Raw genomic sequence first — 21,268 nt, 5'->3', positions numbered from 1 at the left:
CGAAAGTGTGGAGAAAGAGAAAAGAAAGAGAGAAAGGAAAGCGTCCGAAAAGAAGAAAAGTGCAAGTGCGCGAGGAAAGAAGGCCGATCCCCAAAGGTCGTCACAAGCTGCGGACAGTCGTTTAAAGCGGGCAATCACCAGGGGCAGATCTTGCCCGCCCGAGCAAGGGCGACGACGTAAGCTACAAATAGGAAATAGTCTGGCTGCAGCAGCTACTTCGCGGTGAGTTCCTCTCTGTTAATAAGTGCCGAATTTGCGTGCGTTTAGTCCCGCGAGCGAGCGTGTATCTCTCTCTCTTTACATTGTTGTGCGAAGCGAAATCTCGGCGTGCGAATTTGTATAGAAAATTCACGTAAATAAAGCCTGGTTTAACCCGTTTATGTGTTGACGTTGTGTTGAGTGTACCTAGGGAGGCACCTCTGTCCCTTCCTACGCCCGTGATTGAGACTCACGCACGCTCTCGTGCATTAGCCGTGCTTTCGCGATCCCTTTTCAGGGCAGCGCGTGCCCGCCCGTATTCGGCGGAACGCCAGCAAGCGGCCAGCTGATCGGGGCGGCGGTGAGCCCCGCACCGACCAGTTGAATTAAGATCTTTAACGGACTACTAAAATAATTTGATTATTTCGCGGACCGTTACAGTATACTATCACAGCAATACTCTAATGAAGATATACTTTTAATATGAATGCTTGAACACTAGCAAGATATTTTTAAATCTTTACATATACAAGTATACTGACCATACACAATTCACTGCACTTAATGCCACTCATGAAAAATATGAATTTAAGAAAACGATATTGAGGGTCATTTGGTTACATTTACATTAAGGTATAGGATTTGTTTTCTTAGTTTCCAAATTTTTTTCAATAATGAGTGGATCATTTATGTAATAAATTTATACTCACACCATCGTCATCTGTTGATCCAGAAAAAGCATCAATTACTTGATTGGCAGATGACAAACTACATTCCTATAAAATATATATTAATTAATTTTATAAAGTATAAATTATGATATAATAATCGCAGTGAATAATACACTGAATTTAAGTATCAGTCTACTTACTGATTCATTTTCTGATGATACTGGAGATGATTGAGATGTTGTAGATTCATCATTGCTTGAAATATTATTAATTTCATGCAAAATGTTTGAAACTTGCTGAAATAAAACCATAACAAATATATTTATGAGACATGTTGTTAAGTTCATAAATTAATACATGCTTGGAATTACGTACATGCTATCTAGGCTTATATGCATTCATTAATTGAAAAGTTAATTGAATACTCACAGCATAATTCTCTCGCCATCTTTGATTGTCAACACTGGAATCTGAAGAAGAATCGTTCCTCTCTACTGTTCTCTTCCTGTTATATTGTGTAGTTCTCGGCGTTTTAATATCAACATTAATTCTGCCTAGGTTGTATCTACGATTGTTAGCCATTGTTTCACAGACAAAACTATAATATTTCAGTAAATTTGTTAGAAACTTAAATAGTATTTCTATATATTTATAAATCAATATTTTCATCTTACCTTTGTCACCTGGTCATGATCATGAAACTATAACATAAAACATAACCATATAACCACCGTATCGTATATCATAAAATACATATAAACTGGCAACCGACTTCTGCGCAGCCATCCTGCGCAGGTCACTTCCAGGATAGCATACATGTCAAGGCCTAATATGTATTTTGTTCCGCATTGAATTGTAAATGACTGGCTGCAGTTTACAAGTGTTTCACGAGTGTTATTAATTCGACACTTTTAAAGGAGCTGTCGTAAAAAAAACTAACAAATAGTAAGATAACATTTATATCTTGTTCAAAGAACAATCGAAATCATAATTCAATTTTCAATTTATTTCAAAAAGTGAATCTTAGATACCAACGATAATAGGGTGTATCGCGCCATCGAATATAATTTCTTTGTCACACATAGTGTGAACTATGATATATATGCTTGTTGATTTTTTTCTTTGTTTCGTGCTCGGTCTGGATGTTTCTTTGAATTAAAAATTAAAATTCTATTGTAGTAAATTATTTATTGACAAGTGCTCTTTATGAGCTGCAGTTATTTTACTTAAGAAACCATTATCAAGGTATGTATTATATATAATTATTTCTTATCATTATCATAAACTGCATGCATTTATTTTTTAAATATTGTAAGATTCAACCTGTGAAATCTTAGCTGCAATTTTCCAACTAATTATTTTTATTGTTCAAAATTGAAGCATACAAATTTTTATACTAAATTATCAAACTAAATAGAGAAATTTTTCCTTGGTTTGCATGAAAAATTCTAAGTACAAGTAATAGAAGTAGAACATAGCTTGATTCCTTCATATATGTTGGGTAAAGTTTAAAGTTGAAATAATATTGCACAAAATTAAGTTCCAATTTTTTTAATTGATTCTTTACACATGAAATATGTTACATGGTACTTTTTAACTGGATTTTAGTAGTCTGACTATATTGGATATCATCTCCAACAAATAGTTAGGGGGGAATAGAAGTAATATTCAAATATTATATTCAATTGAGATTTTCAAATACATCTACTTTTCCTGAGCTTAAGTAATATAGAAAGATATATAGGTATACTGTCACATAAAAAATATTATTTTCAGATTTTCTAAAGCCACAATGAGTGATGACGACAGTGGCATGTCAGACTTAGGGGATGTAGTAGGCTATGCTGCTGTGAGATTCTATGTAGACAATGCAAAAGTAAAATTTGTTCCAGTTCAAAATATACGATGTTATGATCCAAGTGATAAAAACTTTCCCTATGATGCATACGTTGCAAATGGACAAGATGCTGATGGCCATAAAGTATATGAACCTGCAGTAATTTTAGATATAAATGATGACAAAGAAACTTTACAAGCAAGAAAGACGAGATGGCCTAAACCAAATAAAAGGCTCAGTGTTGTAGTCCATGAATTAGCAAATAAGGAACGTACCACCAAATCAAATACAAATTCACCTGTGTCTAAAAGAAAAGGGAGAAAGAAGACATTTGTAGTGAAATCGTCAAACAAGGTTTATATGCAATATAATCTATTTAATTTAATGTAGTTCGTATCTATATTGACTTATTAATAATTCATCATCAATTTATAATAATTTAATTTTAATAATAATATTTGATAATTTTTCTTCGAAGAAAATTTGAAAGTCAAAATTCTTTCTTCGAAGAACATTTGAAACTTTCATAATAATAGAACCCTTGGGTAAGACAAACTTTGTTTGATGAACTCTGAAATGGTTGTTAATAGGTATCTCAGTGTAATAATTATTTTCATTTTTCATTTAATGAAAATTCCAGACCCTTGCACTTATTGCATGACTATCTAATCACTGTAAAATTTTTGTTTACACACACACGCACGCACGCACGCACGCACGCACGCACGCACGCACGCACGCACGCACACATGTATATATATAGCAGTTACGATTTACATTTTATTTTTCAAAATCAGGGTCTTCCACCATCAATATCAGAGGCAAAATTGTCTATGAATGACAGAATAAATGCTCTGGAAGAAAATTTTAGCGTTGATATTCATGAAGAATTAGTCAGCTGCAAACCTAAACAAGTAGATAAAGATAAACTGATAGAAGAGCTGCAGAAAAAGTTGGAGGAATTACAGAAGCAGTCACAAGCACATAGTACATATAATAGTCCTGGTTGTTCAGTACATATGAATGCTGTTGAAGATGTTAAAACTCCTGACCATGTGACTTCTCCAGTTTCTGCAAATTACTCGAGACGGTACCCGCATTCACCATGCAAGATAGTATTGGAAGGTGTGTGTGTGTGTGTGTGTGTGTGTGTGTGTGTGTGTGTGTGTGTGTGTGTGTGTGTGTGTGTGTGTGTGTGTGTGTGTGTGTGTGTGTGTGTGTGTGTGTGTGTGTGTGTGTGTGTGTGTGTGTGTGTGTGTGTGTGTGTGTGTGTGTGTGTGTGTGTGTGTGTGTGTGTGTGTGTGTGTGTGTGTGTGTGTGTGTGTGTGTGTGTGTATAAAATGAAAAGCCCAGTGTAACGAGTACATTGTGAAATATTTGTATGTTACAGGTTTGCCAAAAAATTTTCGTAGTTATCATGCAAGTACCAGTGCAGATGCAGAAAGTAGACCGTCGACCAGCTACATGCCTGCTAAGAGACTCCCGTTGAAACGAACTGCTGTCGAGGATAAATTTTTGAAAAAAAAGATCAAACTGAATAAGAAGAAGAAAGAAAAGAAATATGTCAGAAAGCTAAAAGCAAAGTTGAGTACCTGGGAACAAGACATAAATGATGATGAAAAGGTAAATATTTATATTATTATTGTACTGTTTGACAATAAAATCTTATAATTCTTTAATTTTTCAGAAAACCATGTTTCATCTCCACTTCGGAGTGTCTGTACCTTATAAAGCTTGGAAAAAAGCCAAACGGGCAACAACAGTCTACAAGTTTCTAAGAGAACTTATTTTTCATGTATGGAAACCTCATGAGTTTATTGAGTTAGCGGTGCAAGTAAATCGAACCGCAGACACTGAAAACAGAGTTGCTATTGAACCCAAGAAATTCGAGGCTCTTAAAAGTAATGTATATTATTTTCATTGTACCTTCAAGCCATTTGTTACTTTATTTTGTATTTATTTACAGGGGGATATGCCCAATATTTATTCGAACGCAAAATGATCTCTCAAAGCGCAAGCGTAAAAGAAAAGAATCGGATTATTCAGAAATTTGGAAGATATCTGGGGATTCTAATTGCTCAAGAACGAATCAAATATTTTTCTTCCTGTGAGGAAGTACGTCATGAGAGGTATAGAACAACTTCAGAAGAAAATGAAGAAGATGAAGAGGAAAATGAAGAAGATGAAGAAGAAAATGAAGAAGATAAAGATGAAGATGAAAACCATAAAGATCGAGCCGAAGATGAATTTGAAATTCAAAACTCATTCTAATCGTTTGATGAAGAAATCCTTTTATAATTTTTGTTATCATTTCATAACTGCATTTATTGAAGTTCTAAAAATCATTTTATTTTTATTTATTATGTAACGATATTAAAGATACTGTATTTATTATAAGTATAAAAATAAGTATAAAAATAAAGCACAAATTATTTTTTTTTAAATAACGTCATTTTCTTTAAATAAAGTTATTGTCCGGCAAAATAACGTTACTCCATTCGTAAAGCACAAAATCTTTTTTGAAAATAACGTTACTTTCTGTAAATAACGTTATTGTCCCGCGAAATAACGTTATTCCATTCGTAAAGCACAAAATATTTTTTTGAAATAACGTCATTTTCTTTAAATAACGTTATTGGCCCGAGAAATAACTTTATTCCATTCGTAAAGCACACAACCTTTTTAAAATTAACGTCATTTTCTGTAAATTACGTTATTAATTCCAAAAATGACGTTATTTTTTTAATAGAAATGACGTTATTAGATAAAAAAATAACATTATTAAATGTTCCAAATCGTAACACCAAATAACGTTATAGATAACGTTATAAATGATGTCATTTAATAACGTTATTTATAACGTTATTTTTTTCTATAGGGATGAGTATTGTATTTAGAAATTGTTATTTTACTAAATTTTTGAAAATCCATTATTAATGTAAATATTGAAGGTGTTACAGTCACTTTTATAAATTTCGCCTTGATCAAAATAAGTGAACTGTATTTCCTATTTATTTAATGAAACTTTTTCATTTAGAATTAGGCTTACTGAATAGAATAAAATGAGCATGCTTTTATTTTTGCTTAATGAATGGTTTATAGAAAACTTCTAAATAAGTTCTTTATATAATAATACATTTATATTTTGGCAGTGCTTTTTGAAGTCTGTAAAATGGATCGTATCAGAGCAGCTCTTGTAAAACTTAAAAGTGGGAGATATTTTTCTATATCGACAGATCATTTATCTATAAAAAACAAAAGTTTAGGATTTTTCAAATTCAAGAACTCAAAAAAAGCAACTGAGTGTGAGATAATTGGATACAACGGTAATTTTTATTGAATTATTACAATTCTATATCAATTACTACAATACTAATTATTATAATTCTTGTTATTCAATTATGTTTTAGATGATAAGACTCTATTTTCGAGACTTGCTGAAAGTTTGAACGAACAAATTCCAGTTGTAGAAATTGAATTAGATACATCATTAAACAGCAATTTATTATCAACTTCAATAAATTTAAATCAGAGTTAAAATGATTCTGTGGGTGATACAATTCAAAATCAAATTGAGATTACTTCTAAAGGTAACATACAATATTTGTAAATATTATTAATTTGTTATATTATTTATTTGTAATATTTGTATTTACTCTTATTTTTATGAAGTCGGTTGATCAATAATACATTTTCATCCAGCACTATTCATTTCAGTTAAATTCAGTTAAATAAAATAATAAGTAGATTTGAATCTAAAACTAGTAGTCCGGGCGCTGGTGACACTTGAGTATTTTTTAACAATGAGAAAACCTATTTTCTTCATGTATTATTTTATGTTGACATAAACAGCATTTCTAGTTCCAAGCCACATTGTCTGATTGTAACTGCACTTCCTATATTTTTCTTCAGTCTCGACCTATAAACCAATAAAAAGAGCCACAAAGAAATTTGTTTTCGCCTCCTGGGTAGTAAAATTAAGTGGCAACTTATCTGATGAAACTGCTAAATGTTGATGTATTCCTTGGTAATATCTCAGTACTTTTTTTATAAAAGACTTTGTAGCATCATACACTCATAACTTATGTCTGTTGCACTCAACAACAGGCTTAGTAGACACTAGCAGAAGACTGAAAACACATAAGCTAACCATATATGTGTTGGTGGGTACACGGTTTAGTTTACAAAGTGAGTTCGGCTAGTGTATAGTGAATACTGTCATTATGACACTATATTTCGAAAATCTATTTTATATAAATTATTTAATATTAGATTTTAATTTGGTTAAACACTTTTCCAAGCTGTATTCAAATCAATTTTCGAAAACAATTAAATGATACAAAAATTCACCAATATTATAACGGGGTTTTGACCCAGCGCGGGTCACTCGTTATATAAATTACGAGAGAATTAAAACAGCTCGGTGTGGGCCTCGTAATAGGCTGCGCAAAGCCTAGCCCAGCAGCAACAGGAACGTCGTGGTGCAGCGTCTGTTACCTTGGCCCGCGGAGAGCGTCGTGTAGTCCTATGGGCGCTTTGAATCGATCGCGAAATTCAGGCGCGAAAGCCGGACGGAACGGGATTGCTTACGATAGGTAAAAAGGAAGCGCAAAAGAAGAAAACAGATATACGAATAACATCGAGTTTACTACGGAAAGTAATACAAAATTAGTACGCAGCGTAAGCGGGAGAGAGAGTGGCGAAAAGCTAGCGAGAGAGACATGTATTCGAGAAGGTACTTACAATAATATCTCGGCGTTAGCCCTGCAGGCGATGTCCTTAGCCTCGCACGTGGCTCGCGATGACGCGCAGCGTGCAGCTCGGGTGCAGTCAAGAAGCGGGCGGCCTTAAAGGCTCGCGCGCGCGGTCGCAGGAACTAGCCCACCAAAGGCACTAAGGGCAATCTCGGCACCGATACTTTACACCGAGTGGACACTCGCATATTCGCAGGCAATCGAAATGTCAGTCACAAAAGTTAGTCGCGAAAAGTCGGATAACAAAAGATCGCGAGCACGAGTATAGCCGCTCGTCACACGTCCACGTGCTTCGAAGTCGCCGGTACAAGAGCGAGTCCTTATCGCGCGCCTCTGCCCTACTCTCCTACTCGCGCGCGTCGCGCCGGCCTCCCGAATTCTCTCTCTCTAGCTCGCCCTCTATTAGCGCTCTCTCTGACTTACCTTTGGCTGCCATACATGTGGGATAAATATAAGACAATTATATACATAAGAATAATTATAATTATGTATGGGGAGAGAGAGACATAACGAGGGTCTGGCCGCTCGTTATAATATAAATAAATTAAGTGTGACCCTTGCGTAATATAAATCGATTGAACTCAATAAAAGTCATAAATAATAATTAATTCAACTGCGTATCATATTTACAAAACAACAAAAATGCCATCACATATTCAATAATGTTTTATCTTCTTGATTAATTTTAAATAATTCAAATAAAACATATTAATTTAAGAATTACAGTTAATTAAAAAAAGTTTACAATTTAATTATTTCATTAATTAAAAAGAAATTAAATTAATAATAAAAAATTATTTGTAAAATATAAAAATGCAATTGCATTCCTCAAAACGAAAAAAAAATCATACAATTCAAATGAATATTTTAAAGTATTTAAACTACTATTTGTTTATAAATTATATTAAATTCTATGCTAACTCCTTCAAACGAAGGCCTTCCTTTTCAATTGTTATCTCCCTTTGTTCTCTCAAATTGTCTTAACAGCTTTTCTTTGCTAAGTATTCAACTGTAACACCTACTTTTTTTTCACAGCGTGTAAATGTAGAATTGGACATCGGTGGGATATTTATTGATGTAAGTAATTTATTCAGAGGAGTTATACCTCTACTACTCTCAATAGTAGCTATTCAATTTGATAAATAAATAGCTTATTAATCTATGTTAAAAATTAAATAATAATAATAAAAGAGTAATAAAAATTTGCCTGCAACAATTTTTTGAGTTAACCCATTAAGGCCCAGGCCAAAACTGGAAAAGATAGCGTCAAACTAACTATGCCATTCATAGGTAAATCGAAAAAAAAATATCCGTGTTTTTTCTTTTGCCATTTGCAATTGTTTATAAAAAGTTATTTAAACAAATTACCAAAAAAGTAATTTTTTTTGAAATCTAATTGCGGGAATCAATTATACGGGAGAATACATGAAAAAAATATATGTAACAGTTTTTTGTCGGACTTCAATTTCTCATGAAAAACAGCTATCAAACATTGATCATGTAATTCGATTGAATTTTTATTCAGTTTTATTTTCGTGATCTTCTCGGTGTCTTTTGCACAAGGGTATAGCACATTATTGGCAATAAAATTCAGTTTTCATCTCACACGATAATACCCCACATGTTTTGTACATACCTTGTTTGATTACGTGTTTATGCAATGATGTGTCACTTGATCCCTTTCGCTTGTTAGGACGTTGATTCGCAAATTTCTCAAGATAAAATTCACTAACTTCTTGCACAATATCTTCTGAACCTTTAGGCAAGTCTGGGTGCAGCTTATTATAAATCACAGTAGCATTAGTCAATGAAGCCTGAATAAGTCGGAAGAACAGACACCATGTCCATTTTTTACTGCTAATTGAAGGCATCAAAGCATTGCAATGTTGATCATGCAAATCAACCCCTACCATGTTTTGGTTATAGGAAGAAAACGCTTGAGGGAAAAGAATGGACCTCTTAGCTTTTTCATGCCATCGCTGCACTTAAATTTTCGGTTCATCCCCAAATTTTGTTGATAACACTGATACAGGTTTGGAATCCATCACAGTTATATAATTCAGTTTAGAATTTTGATCGTGAAGAGCGATAGTTGTTCCCCTCTCAGCTTTTTTCGGCATTTCAACTTTTTTTTTGACGCGGTTTTGTCTGACCGTCCCAGTTGCTGATAATCCAATTTTTTCCAAATATACCATAAGATCTAGATTGGTGAAAAAATTATCAAAATACACATGATACTTAGTAAGATCTTTATTAGTTACTTGTAGTAAAGGCGATAGTAACTTGATAATGACTTTCGATCTCAAACAAACAGCAACTAGAGGGTTCCGTTCATCGAGTCCTGCTTTACCTGTATAGATATCCAGTTCATATAAATATCCATCTGAGGAACTAAGGGCCCATAATTTTATATTCCAAGCTATATTCAAATCAATTTTCGAAAACAATTAAATGATACAAAAATTCACCAATATAAATAAATTAAGTGTGACCCTTGGGTAATATAAATCGATTGAACTCAATAAAAGTCATAAATAATAAATAATTCAACTGCGTATCATATTTACAAAACAACAAAAATGCCATCACATATTCAATAATGTTTTATCTTCTTGATTATCGTTATAAATAGAAACCCTTAGATTAATTAACAATAAACATAATTGTTCTAGCAAAAAAAAAAAATTTTTTTTTTCATAATTTAGAAAATTACAGCTAAATGATCTACTTTGCAATATCGCGTATAACTTTTGAACGAATGAATATTTTCAAAAACGGACAACGGCATCGTATTCCCCGTTAAATTTTCTGTAAGAATAGTTGATTTTAAAAAAATCGATTCTTTTGACCTGAAATTCCGGCTGGTTAAACAAATTACAAAAAATGTTATTTTTGTAAAATACGATTTTTTTAAATAATGTAACGGGGGGGATAAGCTGCAAAAATGAGAAATTTATTTAAGAGCAAACTCCCACGATGCAGAGCAAACCGCCGCTCCGTTAACACGTATGTTAATACGTGTATTCACCTTAACGTCAGCTGCCTTAACTTAGTTGTCTTCGATCAAGCAGAGTTGAACTCACCTTAAGTCACGTGCCTTGTGATACTCGATGAGTTTTAAGTGTAATCTACTTTGCTCCTAATCCACTTAATCCCCTAGCTATAATCGGATTAAAACCTAAGCCTTTTTCAATTGTTTAAACTATTGGGAAGAATTATATGACGAAATCGGCGAATAAGTTTAATAGATTTTATTAATAAAAATCTCTACAGTCTTTGTCGGGCCGAAAGACTGACGCACGCGAATAGGATTTACAATTAAATAACTTTCGGCGAGAAAGAGAGAGAGAGAAGATACGAATATTGGCGCGATCTAACGCTCGGCGCGAATACAAAAAATTAACGCTAACACCGTTGGACAAAATATCAAATATATTTTGTCACGCGATAATTAAGGGAGGTGCACCTACCCTGCGGTGCAATTACGGTGATCAGCCGTAATTGTTGAAGCAAATTAAAGGTGCTCCTCAGTTCCGAATCAGCTGTGCTGCCTCGTTCGCAAATCTGCTGTATATTTGCTGTCACTTTTGCTGCTGCTTTCGTGATGCTGCTACTGTTGCTGCTTCCTCGCTCACCCTTGCACACGTATCCAAAATCCAAGTAAACTATTTATTGGCAAATCGATGAAACACTGTGCTAAACTATTTTGGCGGTACTATCCAAGTAACAGCTGAGACGTAACTGCTAATTCAAAAGATCGCGCGCACCCTCTCTCTCTCAATACTTAGAACTAACGCGCGAAAATCAGAATCGCGAACGGTTCGATTAATTGAATCGACTACCGTTGCAATAAATATATGCTATTTTATAGAGAAAAATACTCTTGTAATTTTTTTGTAAAATGCGTCTTTCAAAAGTTACAAATTTTTGAATGTTGCAAATTAGACGATTTTTGTTATGTTTGAACGTTAATAACTTTTGAACGACGCATTTTACAAAAAAATTGCAAGAGTACTTTTCTCAGTTCAAAAAGGCCGGACTAGAGCGTGTAGCTTCATGGATGGCCGTGTTGTAGGCAAACGCGTGTTCGTCGACAAGCTCATCCCATCGATTGTGTTTTTTGACTCTTCATTTTTCACTTGCTTGGGCGAGCATTCAGTCATTCAGTGTAACCGGGCCAACCGCATTCCCAGCAAATGATTTTGTTGACGTCAGGACCAGCTTCTTTGTCCTTATTTTTTCTGACTTGAGAGTGATCGTCAAAGCGCGATTGCCTCCGGGGCGCCCTCCACCTCTCTTACCTCCTCGGCCACGACCACGGTAGTTGCCTCGAGATGATTGGTTAGTAGAGTCACTCTGAGGTTCCTTAGTAGTCGCTTCTGGTTTTCCTCCAGAATTTTTATTATTTGCCGGCGAGGCAGGTCGTCTGGAGACGCCTGATTCTTTGGCCCTCTTGTCCAGAATCCTCGTCATCATCTTCGTCAGCTCGGCTTCGTCGGCTGACGAAGCTTTCTCAGCAAAGGACGACAGATTCGATGTCTTGGTCTTTGTTAATTTGCTGCGAGGCTTGTAGGCAGTCTCGGGCAAAATACTCTGATCAGGACACGGAGGTGGCCTACAGTGCCCCTTTTCGTCGTCCTCTACCTCCTCAGCTTTCTCTAGGAGAAGCTGTAATGTAATAGGAACATCCTTGAAGAATTTTAGTTTCCTTTCAAGTTCCGGCAACAAATTGTCAATAATCAAGTTGATTTGGTCTCGATCACTCCACGGATGATCAAATTGTCTCAGAATAGTAAGCAAGGAGACCATATACTATAGTACAGGCTCATCAGAGCCTTGAGTACGATTGTAGGCTTCACCGGTCAAGATCCTGGTATCTCGCTTACATTTATTATTAATATACAGGGTGTCCAAAAAGTAACGATACACCTGAGAAATTTTCTAAGCCGGTTATTTGTTTAACCGGGTGAAGGTTGTTCTTGAAGTAACTTTTTACGAGGAATCCGATGGTAACCTTATATTTGACCTTGAACCTCATTTTCAAGGTTATTTTGAGGTCAAACTCATTTTTTTAAATGGAAACCCCTATTTTTTATGGCGGAATCGGAAAGAGCGGAAAATTTTACGTCCAGATATGTATTGAGGTATGAGGTTGAGGTAACCCCTAGAGGTCAACTGGAGGTCAAAGTATGAATTCTTAAAAATCTCGCGAATTCAGTGGTTAAACAAAATAAACGAAAGGTTAACCCCAGGTAACTTTCAACGGTGCTCTTTAATTTGTCCTTGAACCTCATTTTCAAGGTTATTTTGAGGTCAACCTTATTTTTTTTAATGGGTACCCCTATTTTTTATGGCGGAATCGAAAAAAGTGAAGACTCTCACGTATGGATGAGTTGAGGTTTGAGGTTAATGTGACCTCTAGGGGTCAGATGAAGGTCAAACAGTGGCTTTGTAATAGTACCGGGATTTTAGTGGTACAAGGAAGCAAATAAAGGTCATGGAAACCCCTATTTTCGACAGCGGCAATCGAAAGAGCGGAAAATTTCACATCCAAATATCTACTTAGATCATAAGTCAAGGGCGAACTTAAAGTTTAAGGTCAGTCGAAGGTCATCCAAACTTAAAGACGCCCTAAAATTTTTTAAAGTTTTTTTCATAATGGAGAAGGGTATTTATTTAGTAATTGCCCATCGGAGATCCGTAACCTTGAATTTAACCTTCAACCTCATTATCAAGGTTTTTTCAAGACCAATTTTTTTTACATTTAGCGTTACCCAGGAACAACGACGTGGATATAGTAAAATCTGTCCCCTTGGGGTGCTTTATTTTCGTGAGTTCCCCTCGCCTCTCACGATCGGGGTGCTTGATTTTCGTGAGTTCCCCTCGCCTCTCACGATCGGGGTGCTTGATTTTCGTGAGTTCCCCTCGCCTCTCACGTATGATTTATCTTACATCAGCACATCTTATTTTAAGTGCTCGAATTGTTCACCGTTCACTTCTTGACAGTAAGCTAATCGGTGGTAAAAAGCATCAACAGCATTTTGGATCATTTCAGTGGGAATGAGAGCTGATTCGTCTATGATCCTTTGACGTAATTCGTCCAAGTTTTGGGGTTTAGTTTTGTATACCCGATCCTTTAGATAACCCCAATAGAAATAATCTAAAGGCGTCAAATCGGGGGACCTAGCTGGCCATTCAATTGTGCCTCTCCTTCCTATCCACCGATTATCAAACACCTCATCTAAGTAAATTAGAACGTCTCGTCCATAGTGAGCTGCAGCACCATCCTGCTGATACCATGTATTTTCGAAGTTGTCTCCGACTATTTCTCTAATTGCTGGAACTATTTGATTACGAAGCATCTCTTCATAATTTTGAGCGTTTAAGTTACCATCAATAAAGAATGGCCCTATGATTCGATTATTCACTATTCCAGCCCAAACATTCAACTTCTGCGGATATTGCGATTTATCTTCTCGCATCCAGTGTGGATTTTCCGCAGCCCAGTACCTGCAATTATGTCGATTTAATGTTCCGTCAAGTTGAAAAGTTGCTTCATCAGAGAAAACTATATTTGATGGAAGATTTGGATTTTCAATTATGCGTGCCATCATATCTTCACAAAACTCAACACGACGATCGAAATCGTCTTCATTCAACTTGTGAACCAGGTGTACTTTAAACGGATGGAATTTTGCTGTTTTTAAAATGATATGTACGGACGATGTACTTATGTCATGCTCTTGAGCAACTCTGCGGATGAAATTATGTGGATTTTCAGTGAATGATAATAGAACATTTAATAAATTCTCTTCATTTGTTGCTGAGCGTGGTCTGCCTGACTTAGGTAGATTTCTGACATGGCCAAAATTTACAAACCTTGAAATAGTATTCTGAACAGTAGACACAGCAATTGGAGTTCTATTAACCCGAAATGTCTCATTAAAAAGATTTCTCACTGCCCTGTAAGATCTTTCTACTCCACCCCAGCCTCTCATCATAAGAAGTGATATTCTTTCTCGTTCAGTGAGGCGTTCCATTTTAAGTCAGCGAATCGAAATTTACTCAAAAATCAATCAGAATTAAAAACAAAAAGTTTGCAACCCAAATAAATGTTTTCAAAAAATGAAAATTATAATTTGAGTACTTTTACAAAAAAGTTCTACTACAGTTCGACTAATGCACTAATGCTTTATGGAGATTTTCGAATGGTAAAATCTTTTCAAATATGTTGCTTTTTTAAATATTAATTTTTGAAAATGCAATTGTCCCGAAGAATAAGCTCAAAACTATAAAGTTAGGCATAGTACATTTCCTAAGGATAGAATCAAGTGAAATTGTTAGTGGATTTTCAATGAATAGGTATGGGATAGTAACCTTAAAAAGTTTAACCGGGTAATCAAGTTATTAAGAAAATAAGCGTAAAAAATCATTGTTGATAGGCGAGGGGAACTCACGAAAATAAAGCACCCCAAAGGGACAGATTTTACTACGTCCACGTCGTTGTTCCTGGGTAACGCTAAATGTAAAAAAAATTGATCTTGAAAAAACCTTGATAATGAGGTTAAAGGTTAAATTCAAGGTCACGGATCTCCGATGGGCAATTACTAAATAAATACCCTTCTCCATTATGAAAAAAACTTTAAAAAATTTTAGGGCGTCTTTAAGTTTGGATGACCTTCGACTGACCTTAAACTTTAAGTTCGCCCTTGACTTATGATCTAAGTAGATATTTGGATGTGAAATTTTCCGCTCTTTCGATTGCCGCTCTCGAAAATGGGGGTTTCCATGACCTTTATTTGCTTCCTTGTACCACTAAAATCCCGGTACTATTACAAAGCCACAGTTCGACCTTCATCTGACCCCTAGAGGTCACATTAACCTCAAACCTCAACTCATCCATACGTGAGAGTCTTCACTTTTTTCGATTCTGCCATAAAAAATAGGGGTTCCCATTAAAAAAAATGAGGTTGACCTCAAAATAACCTTGAAAATGAGGTTCATGGATAAATTAAAGAGCACCGTTGAAAGTTACCTGGGGTTATCCTTTTGTTTGTTTTGTTTAACCACTGAATTCGCGAGATTTTTAAGAATTCATACTTTGACCTCCGGTTGACCTAGGGGTTACCTCAACCTCATACCTCAATACATATCTGGACGTAAAATTTTCCGCTCTTTCCGATTCCGCCATAAAAAATAGAGGTTTCCATTTTAAAAAATGAGGTTGACCTCAAAATAACCTTGAAAATGAGGTTCAAGGTCAAATCCAAGGTTACCATCGGATTCCTCGTAAAAAGTTACTTCAAGAACAACCTTCACACGGTTAAAAAAATAACCGGCTTAGAAAATTTCTCAGGTGTATTGTTACTTTTTGGACACCCTGTATGTCGAACGTATATTCTTGCAAATACCACAGTCTAATTCTCTTCCATATATACATACCAATTATTCAACGTACGTTTCGTTCGAACAAATAAACTCAAGCGTCTTCAAATGGCGAATGCGAATTCCACGCATCAAGCAACCATCGCCACGTGCCGAATTCCGTGCGGATGAACGCACCTGAATTTCCTCACTGCAAATCTCAAATAGTAATGAATCATGAAAATCAAATGAAGAGACAAAGAAAGAGAAAAGTACCAAATCTCCGTGTCGTGCGAATAAGACAACGCTGATTTCCTACGGCGAATTTGAGAGGAAAGAAAAGAGATACGTAACCCTGGGAGAGTAGCAACAGCGAGAGCTGGACTCGTTGACTCGGGCAGGCTTTCCTCTATACTGGATGCTGAATCCAAGCTAAGGCCTTCCACGAGGCCGCACACTTCCTGTCTTTAGCTTCTCGGAGTAGCGTCCTCCACTGCCTCAAAATCCTCTCTGCTCTGCCCTCAGCGTCGGCCGGATCTGAACTAACTCGCGATCCTCGTCGCGACGAATGCCGCCGATTCTCTCTCGCGCGCTCCACACTTTCTCATACTCGCTCTATCTCCTTCATTCTCACTATCGTGCTCTCTCGCACTCGCGCGGCAATGCATTTGCATGCGGATATGCCGGAAATCACGCGCGCCCTCTTAGCGTCGACTGCGTGTCTCTCTCTCATTCCATCTTGCTTGCTCTCGCTGCTGCTGATGCTCATGCTGGATATCTTCGCTGGCGGGAAGCAGCAGTCTTGGCGCGCAGCAGGCTTACAACCTCAAAACAAAACCAAATCATCGAGCATATGAAACTTGACATTAATGACATACATGCTCGACGTTGGCACCAGCTAGGCAGAGTCTCGTGATAGAGAGAGAATAACACAGGGCCGGCTATCTCATAGCCGTTGCCCTCGTCACAGAGAGAGAGAGACGAATCACGAGACGGTACTTACATTGTTTTCCGCCATGTTCTCGTGATCGGCGTCGACTTCGCTAATCGGCACGCTCGCTTTGCCTCATAGCCCTGGGTGCTCGCTGCAGTGGCGATGGTGTGCGTAGCACGAGTATTTGCACGCGGTGCACTCACAGTCAGTTTTAGAGTTTATCGTTAATCACCACTGCACGCACATGGAATAACGAAGGCACTGCCGAATATCGTTTCTCGAATTGTATCACAAAAGAAAAAGGCACGGCCGTATAAAATCTTAGCGATCGCGCGAGTTTCGACACGTGAGTTGCTTGTCTTGCGTCTGCCAGTCAATTGCCACCGGAAGAGTTTTCACTCCTTCCCCTTCCAATTTCGGACGCGACCACACATACATACATACACACGCGCGCACGCGACTCTCTCTCTCTCTATGCCTATAGGCCCAGTAGCCGATATAGTGCTCTCTCTGTCTTACCTTGTATTTCGGTGTAGGCTGCTGTTGCTCTATAACATAATTTGTATGTGATAGATATGAGAAGAGAGAGTCATAACGAGATAAAATAAAATTCGTTATACTATAAAACCTCGTGCACATTCCAAAAAATACTCAAGTGTCACCAGCGCCCGGACTGTAGGGAATACATTTTTATCCACCCCTTTTCATTTTATATTTACATGATTACAGATGAAGCTTTATTTGTTGATAATGTAGCTGGTTCTATTGAAACAATTGCTTCTCCTTCAGAGCTACATGATTCAGATCAATTTAAACATTTTGAAGTACACCATATCAACGATGAATTTGAAAATGTTGAATCACTTTCAGTATCGATCGAGGATATAGAGGATATAGATTCATCTAATGATTCTTATAACAATTAAAATACTATCTATATTGTCCAGAATTTATTAAAAATAGAAATGAATCATTTAGTTGACAAAAATTCTGAAGTAAACAATTTATTTGATAATTTTACTGAACAAAATTTAATTGATGACAAAATGATCGACCAACCAAATAATAACATGGACGTCCAATTTGATAAGTCATCTGAAGTTCTGAATGAATCTAAATGCACAAAAAAAGACATGAAAAGTAAACAAAACAACATGAAAAACAAAACAAACAATTCTAAGAAAACACAGCGTGAGTACAATATTTTTTTTATTATTCACTATTAATTTTCGTAAAAAATATCTAAACTAAAGGGGTAACACCTATGTAGACGCCCGTTTTTGAAGGTTATTTTTGGATTTTTTTTTCAGAAAGACATTATACTGGATGCAAAAACTAATTAGATGACTTTATTATACATATTTTTAAGTACATACATTAATTTTTACAAAGTATTTAAAAACAAAATGGCGTCTGTGCAGAGCTATGAGCATCACAAGAATTTTGAGAAGGGCCTCCACGGCCACCAACTTTTCGTCGTCGCTATTGATCTGAAACACAAAAATATAATTTTTTCTTATTGTTTGGACTAAAAACAAAGGAAGTACGTAGGGATTTTGAAAAGTATCAAATTTTGGAAAGTTGACGGATGTTTGAAAAAAAATTTTTTTCTTCGTTATAAAAAGCATGAAAAATCGACCATAATCCTAGAAAATGATGTTATAAAGCTTCTTTCAAAATTTTAAATCGATCGGATCAAAATTGGCTGAATAATTTTGCTGGCCGTTAAAAAAAAAGTAGTTTCGAGAAAAACGCGCTTAAAGTTTGAAAACGGGAAAAATCTTACGTAACATCAACAATTTTAACTTTTAACTGTTTTTACCTTTAGTCTGCAATACCAGCACCATAAAGTTGACCTTCTAAGTTGGCATGTCCTTGCTCTTCTTCTCTTCTTGATGATTTTAAAGCCAAGCGAGCGACCATCGCCGCGACAGTCAGTGAACGCTCGGAGTACTGGATCCGCTTCTCGTCAAAATTCGTGCAATAATTATAGCAGTTTTCTCCAATTGTGAGTTCCAATACACTCATAACGTCAATAACAGTTGAAATACCTTCGTTCAAAAGGCAAACAGGGAGATCAGAGCGTACAGTGAGCATACTCATGCCACTCGATACGTGTTTTCGCGCCATCGACCACAGAAGTACATTGAAACTTTCACTTTCATTGCTTTTCTCTGAGCCAGCTGTGTGTACTATTTACTAGTATAAATAGTACACACAGCTGGCTCACAAAGGGATATCTCAGGTAGGTAAGCATTTCGGAGCGAAAGGCGCGTCGCGAGAGCCCGAGCGCACAGTGTGATACCTAGGCGTTTAATGCTCCTAGCTCGGTGAAAAAATTTTTTTTCATAAAATCACTTTAGGACGTTATTTTTAAGATATTTATTTATTATTTTAACTAAAAAAAAATCAATTTTTTGAAATTTCTACATAGGTGTTACCCCTTAACTGAGCCTATAGAGCCTAAAAAGTTTTTTTTTATTTGGGAATTGTCGATATATTTAGGCGCGAGGACAGGTGTGTGAAAGGACAAAGCGAAAAGTAAAATATAAAATAGTCTTTATTTAACTTTGACAAAGCACTCGTCTTAATATCTCGGCTCGTGTGCGTCGCGCTTTGTATGTCGACAGACTGTGTCGTTAGCACTAGGCGGTGGTATCGTGTGCTAACGTGCTATCTAGTCTCTGGTAACATGTGCCCTGTCCAAGTCCGATTAAGACCGCTTTTTAGTCAACACTTTTCCAGCTATTCATTTGGTGCAGAAACCTTCAGGCACTTGCGAATACGGTTCTTCGTGTAGATCACCATGCAGAAAAACAGTCTGAATCACAGGCTTGATTATTGTTTTTTAAATTCTTACTGTTATATTACAAAATAGTAATCATTATCTTAGTAGCTTATTTGTTCTCCAGTAATATCCATTTTCAGCATTCAATCTTTTACCAATTTCCATTTTAGTCGCTTATTATAATAGTACATAAGTATTAAAATTTATCAGTTTTTTCAAATTTTATATTTCCTACCGCTAGATCTTTCTTCTCATCAGTTCGCTCAGATCTATACCCTAACTTTAGAGACTGTTTTCAAATCAATATTTAAAACGCAATCGATGACAAGGCAAGTGCACAAAAATTTTACGTTTTCGTAAAGTGGATATAGCTTTTCTCTTTGTTTGTTGTACAGTTCGCATTTCCAAAGTACATGGTTTAAATTTTCGTTCTCTTTTTTACATTTGCACTTGGGATAGTCAGTGCATCCCAGACGTCGAAGAACTCAGCCACATTATAATGATTGGCACGTGCTCTGTTAGTACTGACTATAAATTCTCTTTCCAGATTTTCACCTGCGAACCACTGTTTTCCATTTTTTGAATGAAACGTTTGAAAGTATTTAATTCCTGTTAAATTACTGCGTTCCAAGATTCGAATCTCTGTCTCTATTACAGCTTCTTGCTTGAATTCTTTTCATATATTCATCTGTAGTTTTTTTAACTGATTCTTCTGGGAAAATAGCGATAGCACATATAGTTTACGTTATCTAGTAATACGAGGGCCCCTTGCGAAAAGTTGCACGTTTCGTTTTTGCGATTTTTAATATATCATATCATACCATTTTTTTGCTTATTCTTTCATTAAACATTTATTATTCCAGCTCCAAAGATTCTTTTGAATGAGCAAGAAATAATGAGAATTAAAAAAAATGTTGACCACGTAAACAAGCCTGGGACCCCACAGTCTAAAGTGAAGAATTTTGTTATTGATAGACCACAAATTGACAAAAATAGAACTTCTAAACGTCATTACTGTCATTTTTGCAAAACAATAGTTGTTGACCAGATGCATAGACACATGATGAATGTTCATAGCAATGAAGAAGTGATTAAAGAAGCATCATTACGCGGTAAAGTAGTTCTTAACTGTACTATCGAATACCACGTTAACTATGGGTATTACCTTTACAATTATACAATAAAAAAAGATGATGATGAAATGATCGTGGCGAGAGACGAATTATCAAATCTATAAAAACTGATGACAGCAAAATCAAATGGCCTGAAGATATAGAAGGATGTAAAATTGTTCAAGATCCTAAAACCAATTTAGAAATAGCTCATAAATACGACTTGCCTTCAATGAACGGTGGAGATTTTTTACCTTGTAAAGATTGTTACAAAGTGATCAGGAAAACCCTTATGAAGAGGCATAAATGCAATCTCGTAAATGTTATCAGAATTCCAGGAACTAAAGACTATTTGCCTACGTGCCAACTTCTGGTTCCAGACGTCCATCAATCAGCTTCTCAAAGAGCTCGCGATCTCGTTTTTTCAAATATGCACATGGACAGAACACGCGATGTTGCAGTGACTGATGAAGCAATTGTGCTTTTCATAAATGATTGCCTTGATCATTACTGCAGTGACCAGAACTATAATATGATAAGTCATTATGCCCGCACGTTAGCAGATTTATACATAACAATCAAATCGAATACTAACGCAGAAAATAAAACC

At 36.0% G+C, this 21,268-nt stretch overlaps 2 protein-coding genes across 2 annotated transcripts; both read left to right on the top strand.

Annotated features, from left to right (window-relative positions):
- Positions 1-1,747: 1,747 nt before the first annotated feature.
- Positions 1,748-3,748, top strand: LOC131675381 (uncharacterized). Its single transcript, XM_058954349.1, has 4 exons — positions 1,748-2,114; positions 2,646-3,060; positions 3,504-3,679; positions 3,742-3,748. The coding sequence occupies exons 2-4, from the start codon at positions 2,662-2,664 to the stop codon at positions 3,746-3,748; spliced, it is 582 nt and encodes a 193-aa protein (XP_058810332.1). The 5' UTR covers positions 1,748-2,114; positions 2,646-2,661.
- Positions 3,749-4,399: 651 nt separating this feature from the next.
- On the top strand, positions 4,400-5,010 carry LOC131675374 (glutamic acid-rich protein-like). The gene is made up of 2 exons (XM_058954342.1): positions 4,400-4,607; positions 4,673-5,010. Exons 1-2 carry the CDS (start codon positions 4,400-4,402, stop codon positions 4,975-4,977), a joined length of 513 nt encoding a protein of 170 aa, XP_058810325.1. The 3' UTR covers positions 4,978-5,010.
- Positions 5,011-21,268: the final 16,258 nt, after the last annotated feature.

The sequence above is a fragment of the Phymastichus coffea genome, unplaced genomic scaffold (assembly GCF_024137745.1).
Source record: "Phymastichus coffea isolate CEN01 unplaced genomic scaffold, Cenicafe_Pcof_1.1 PCOF00020, whole genome shotgun sequence".
In the NCBI taxonomy this organism is placed as follows: Eukaryota; Metazoa; Arthropoda; class Insecta; order Hymenoptera; family Eulophidae; genus Phymastichus; species Phymastichus coffea.
Note: the sequence above shows the minus strand (reverse complement) of the source record. Positions and strands in the feature narration are given on the sequence as shown.

Excerpts from the sequence above, each read along its gene's own strand:
- LOC131675381 (XM_058954349.1), top strand. The coding sequence starts at position 2,662 with ATGAGTGATGACGACAGTGGCATGTCAGACTTAGGGGATGTAGTAGGC. Across the intron at positions 3,061-3,503 it reads TAGTGAAATCGTCAAACAAG|GGTCTTCCACCATCAATATC; the intron begins GTTTATATGCAA and ends TTTCAAAATCAG.
- LOC131675374 (XM_058954342.1), top strand. The coding sequence starts at position 4,400 with ATGTTTCATCTCCACTTCGGAGTGTCTGTACCTTATAAAGCTTGGAAA. Across the intron at positions 4,608-4,672 it reads GAAATTCGAGGCTCTTAAAA|GGGGATATGCCCAATATTTA; the intron begins GTAATGTATATT and ends ATTTATTTACAG.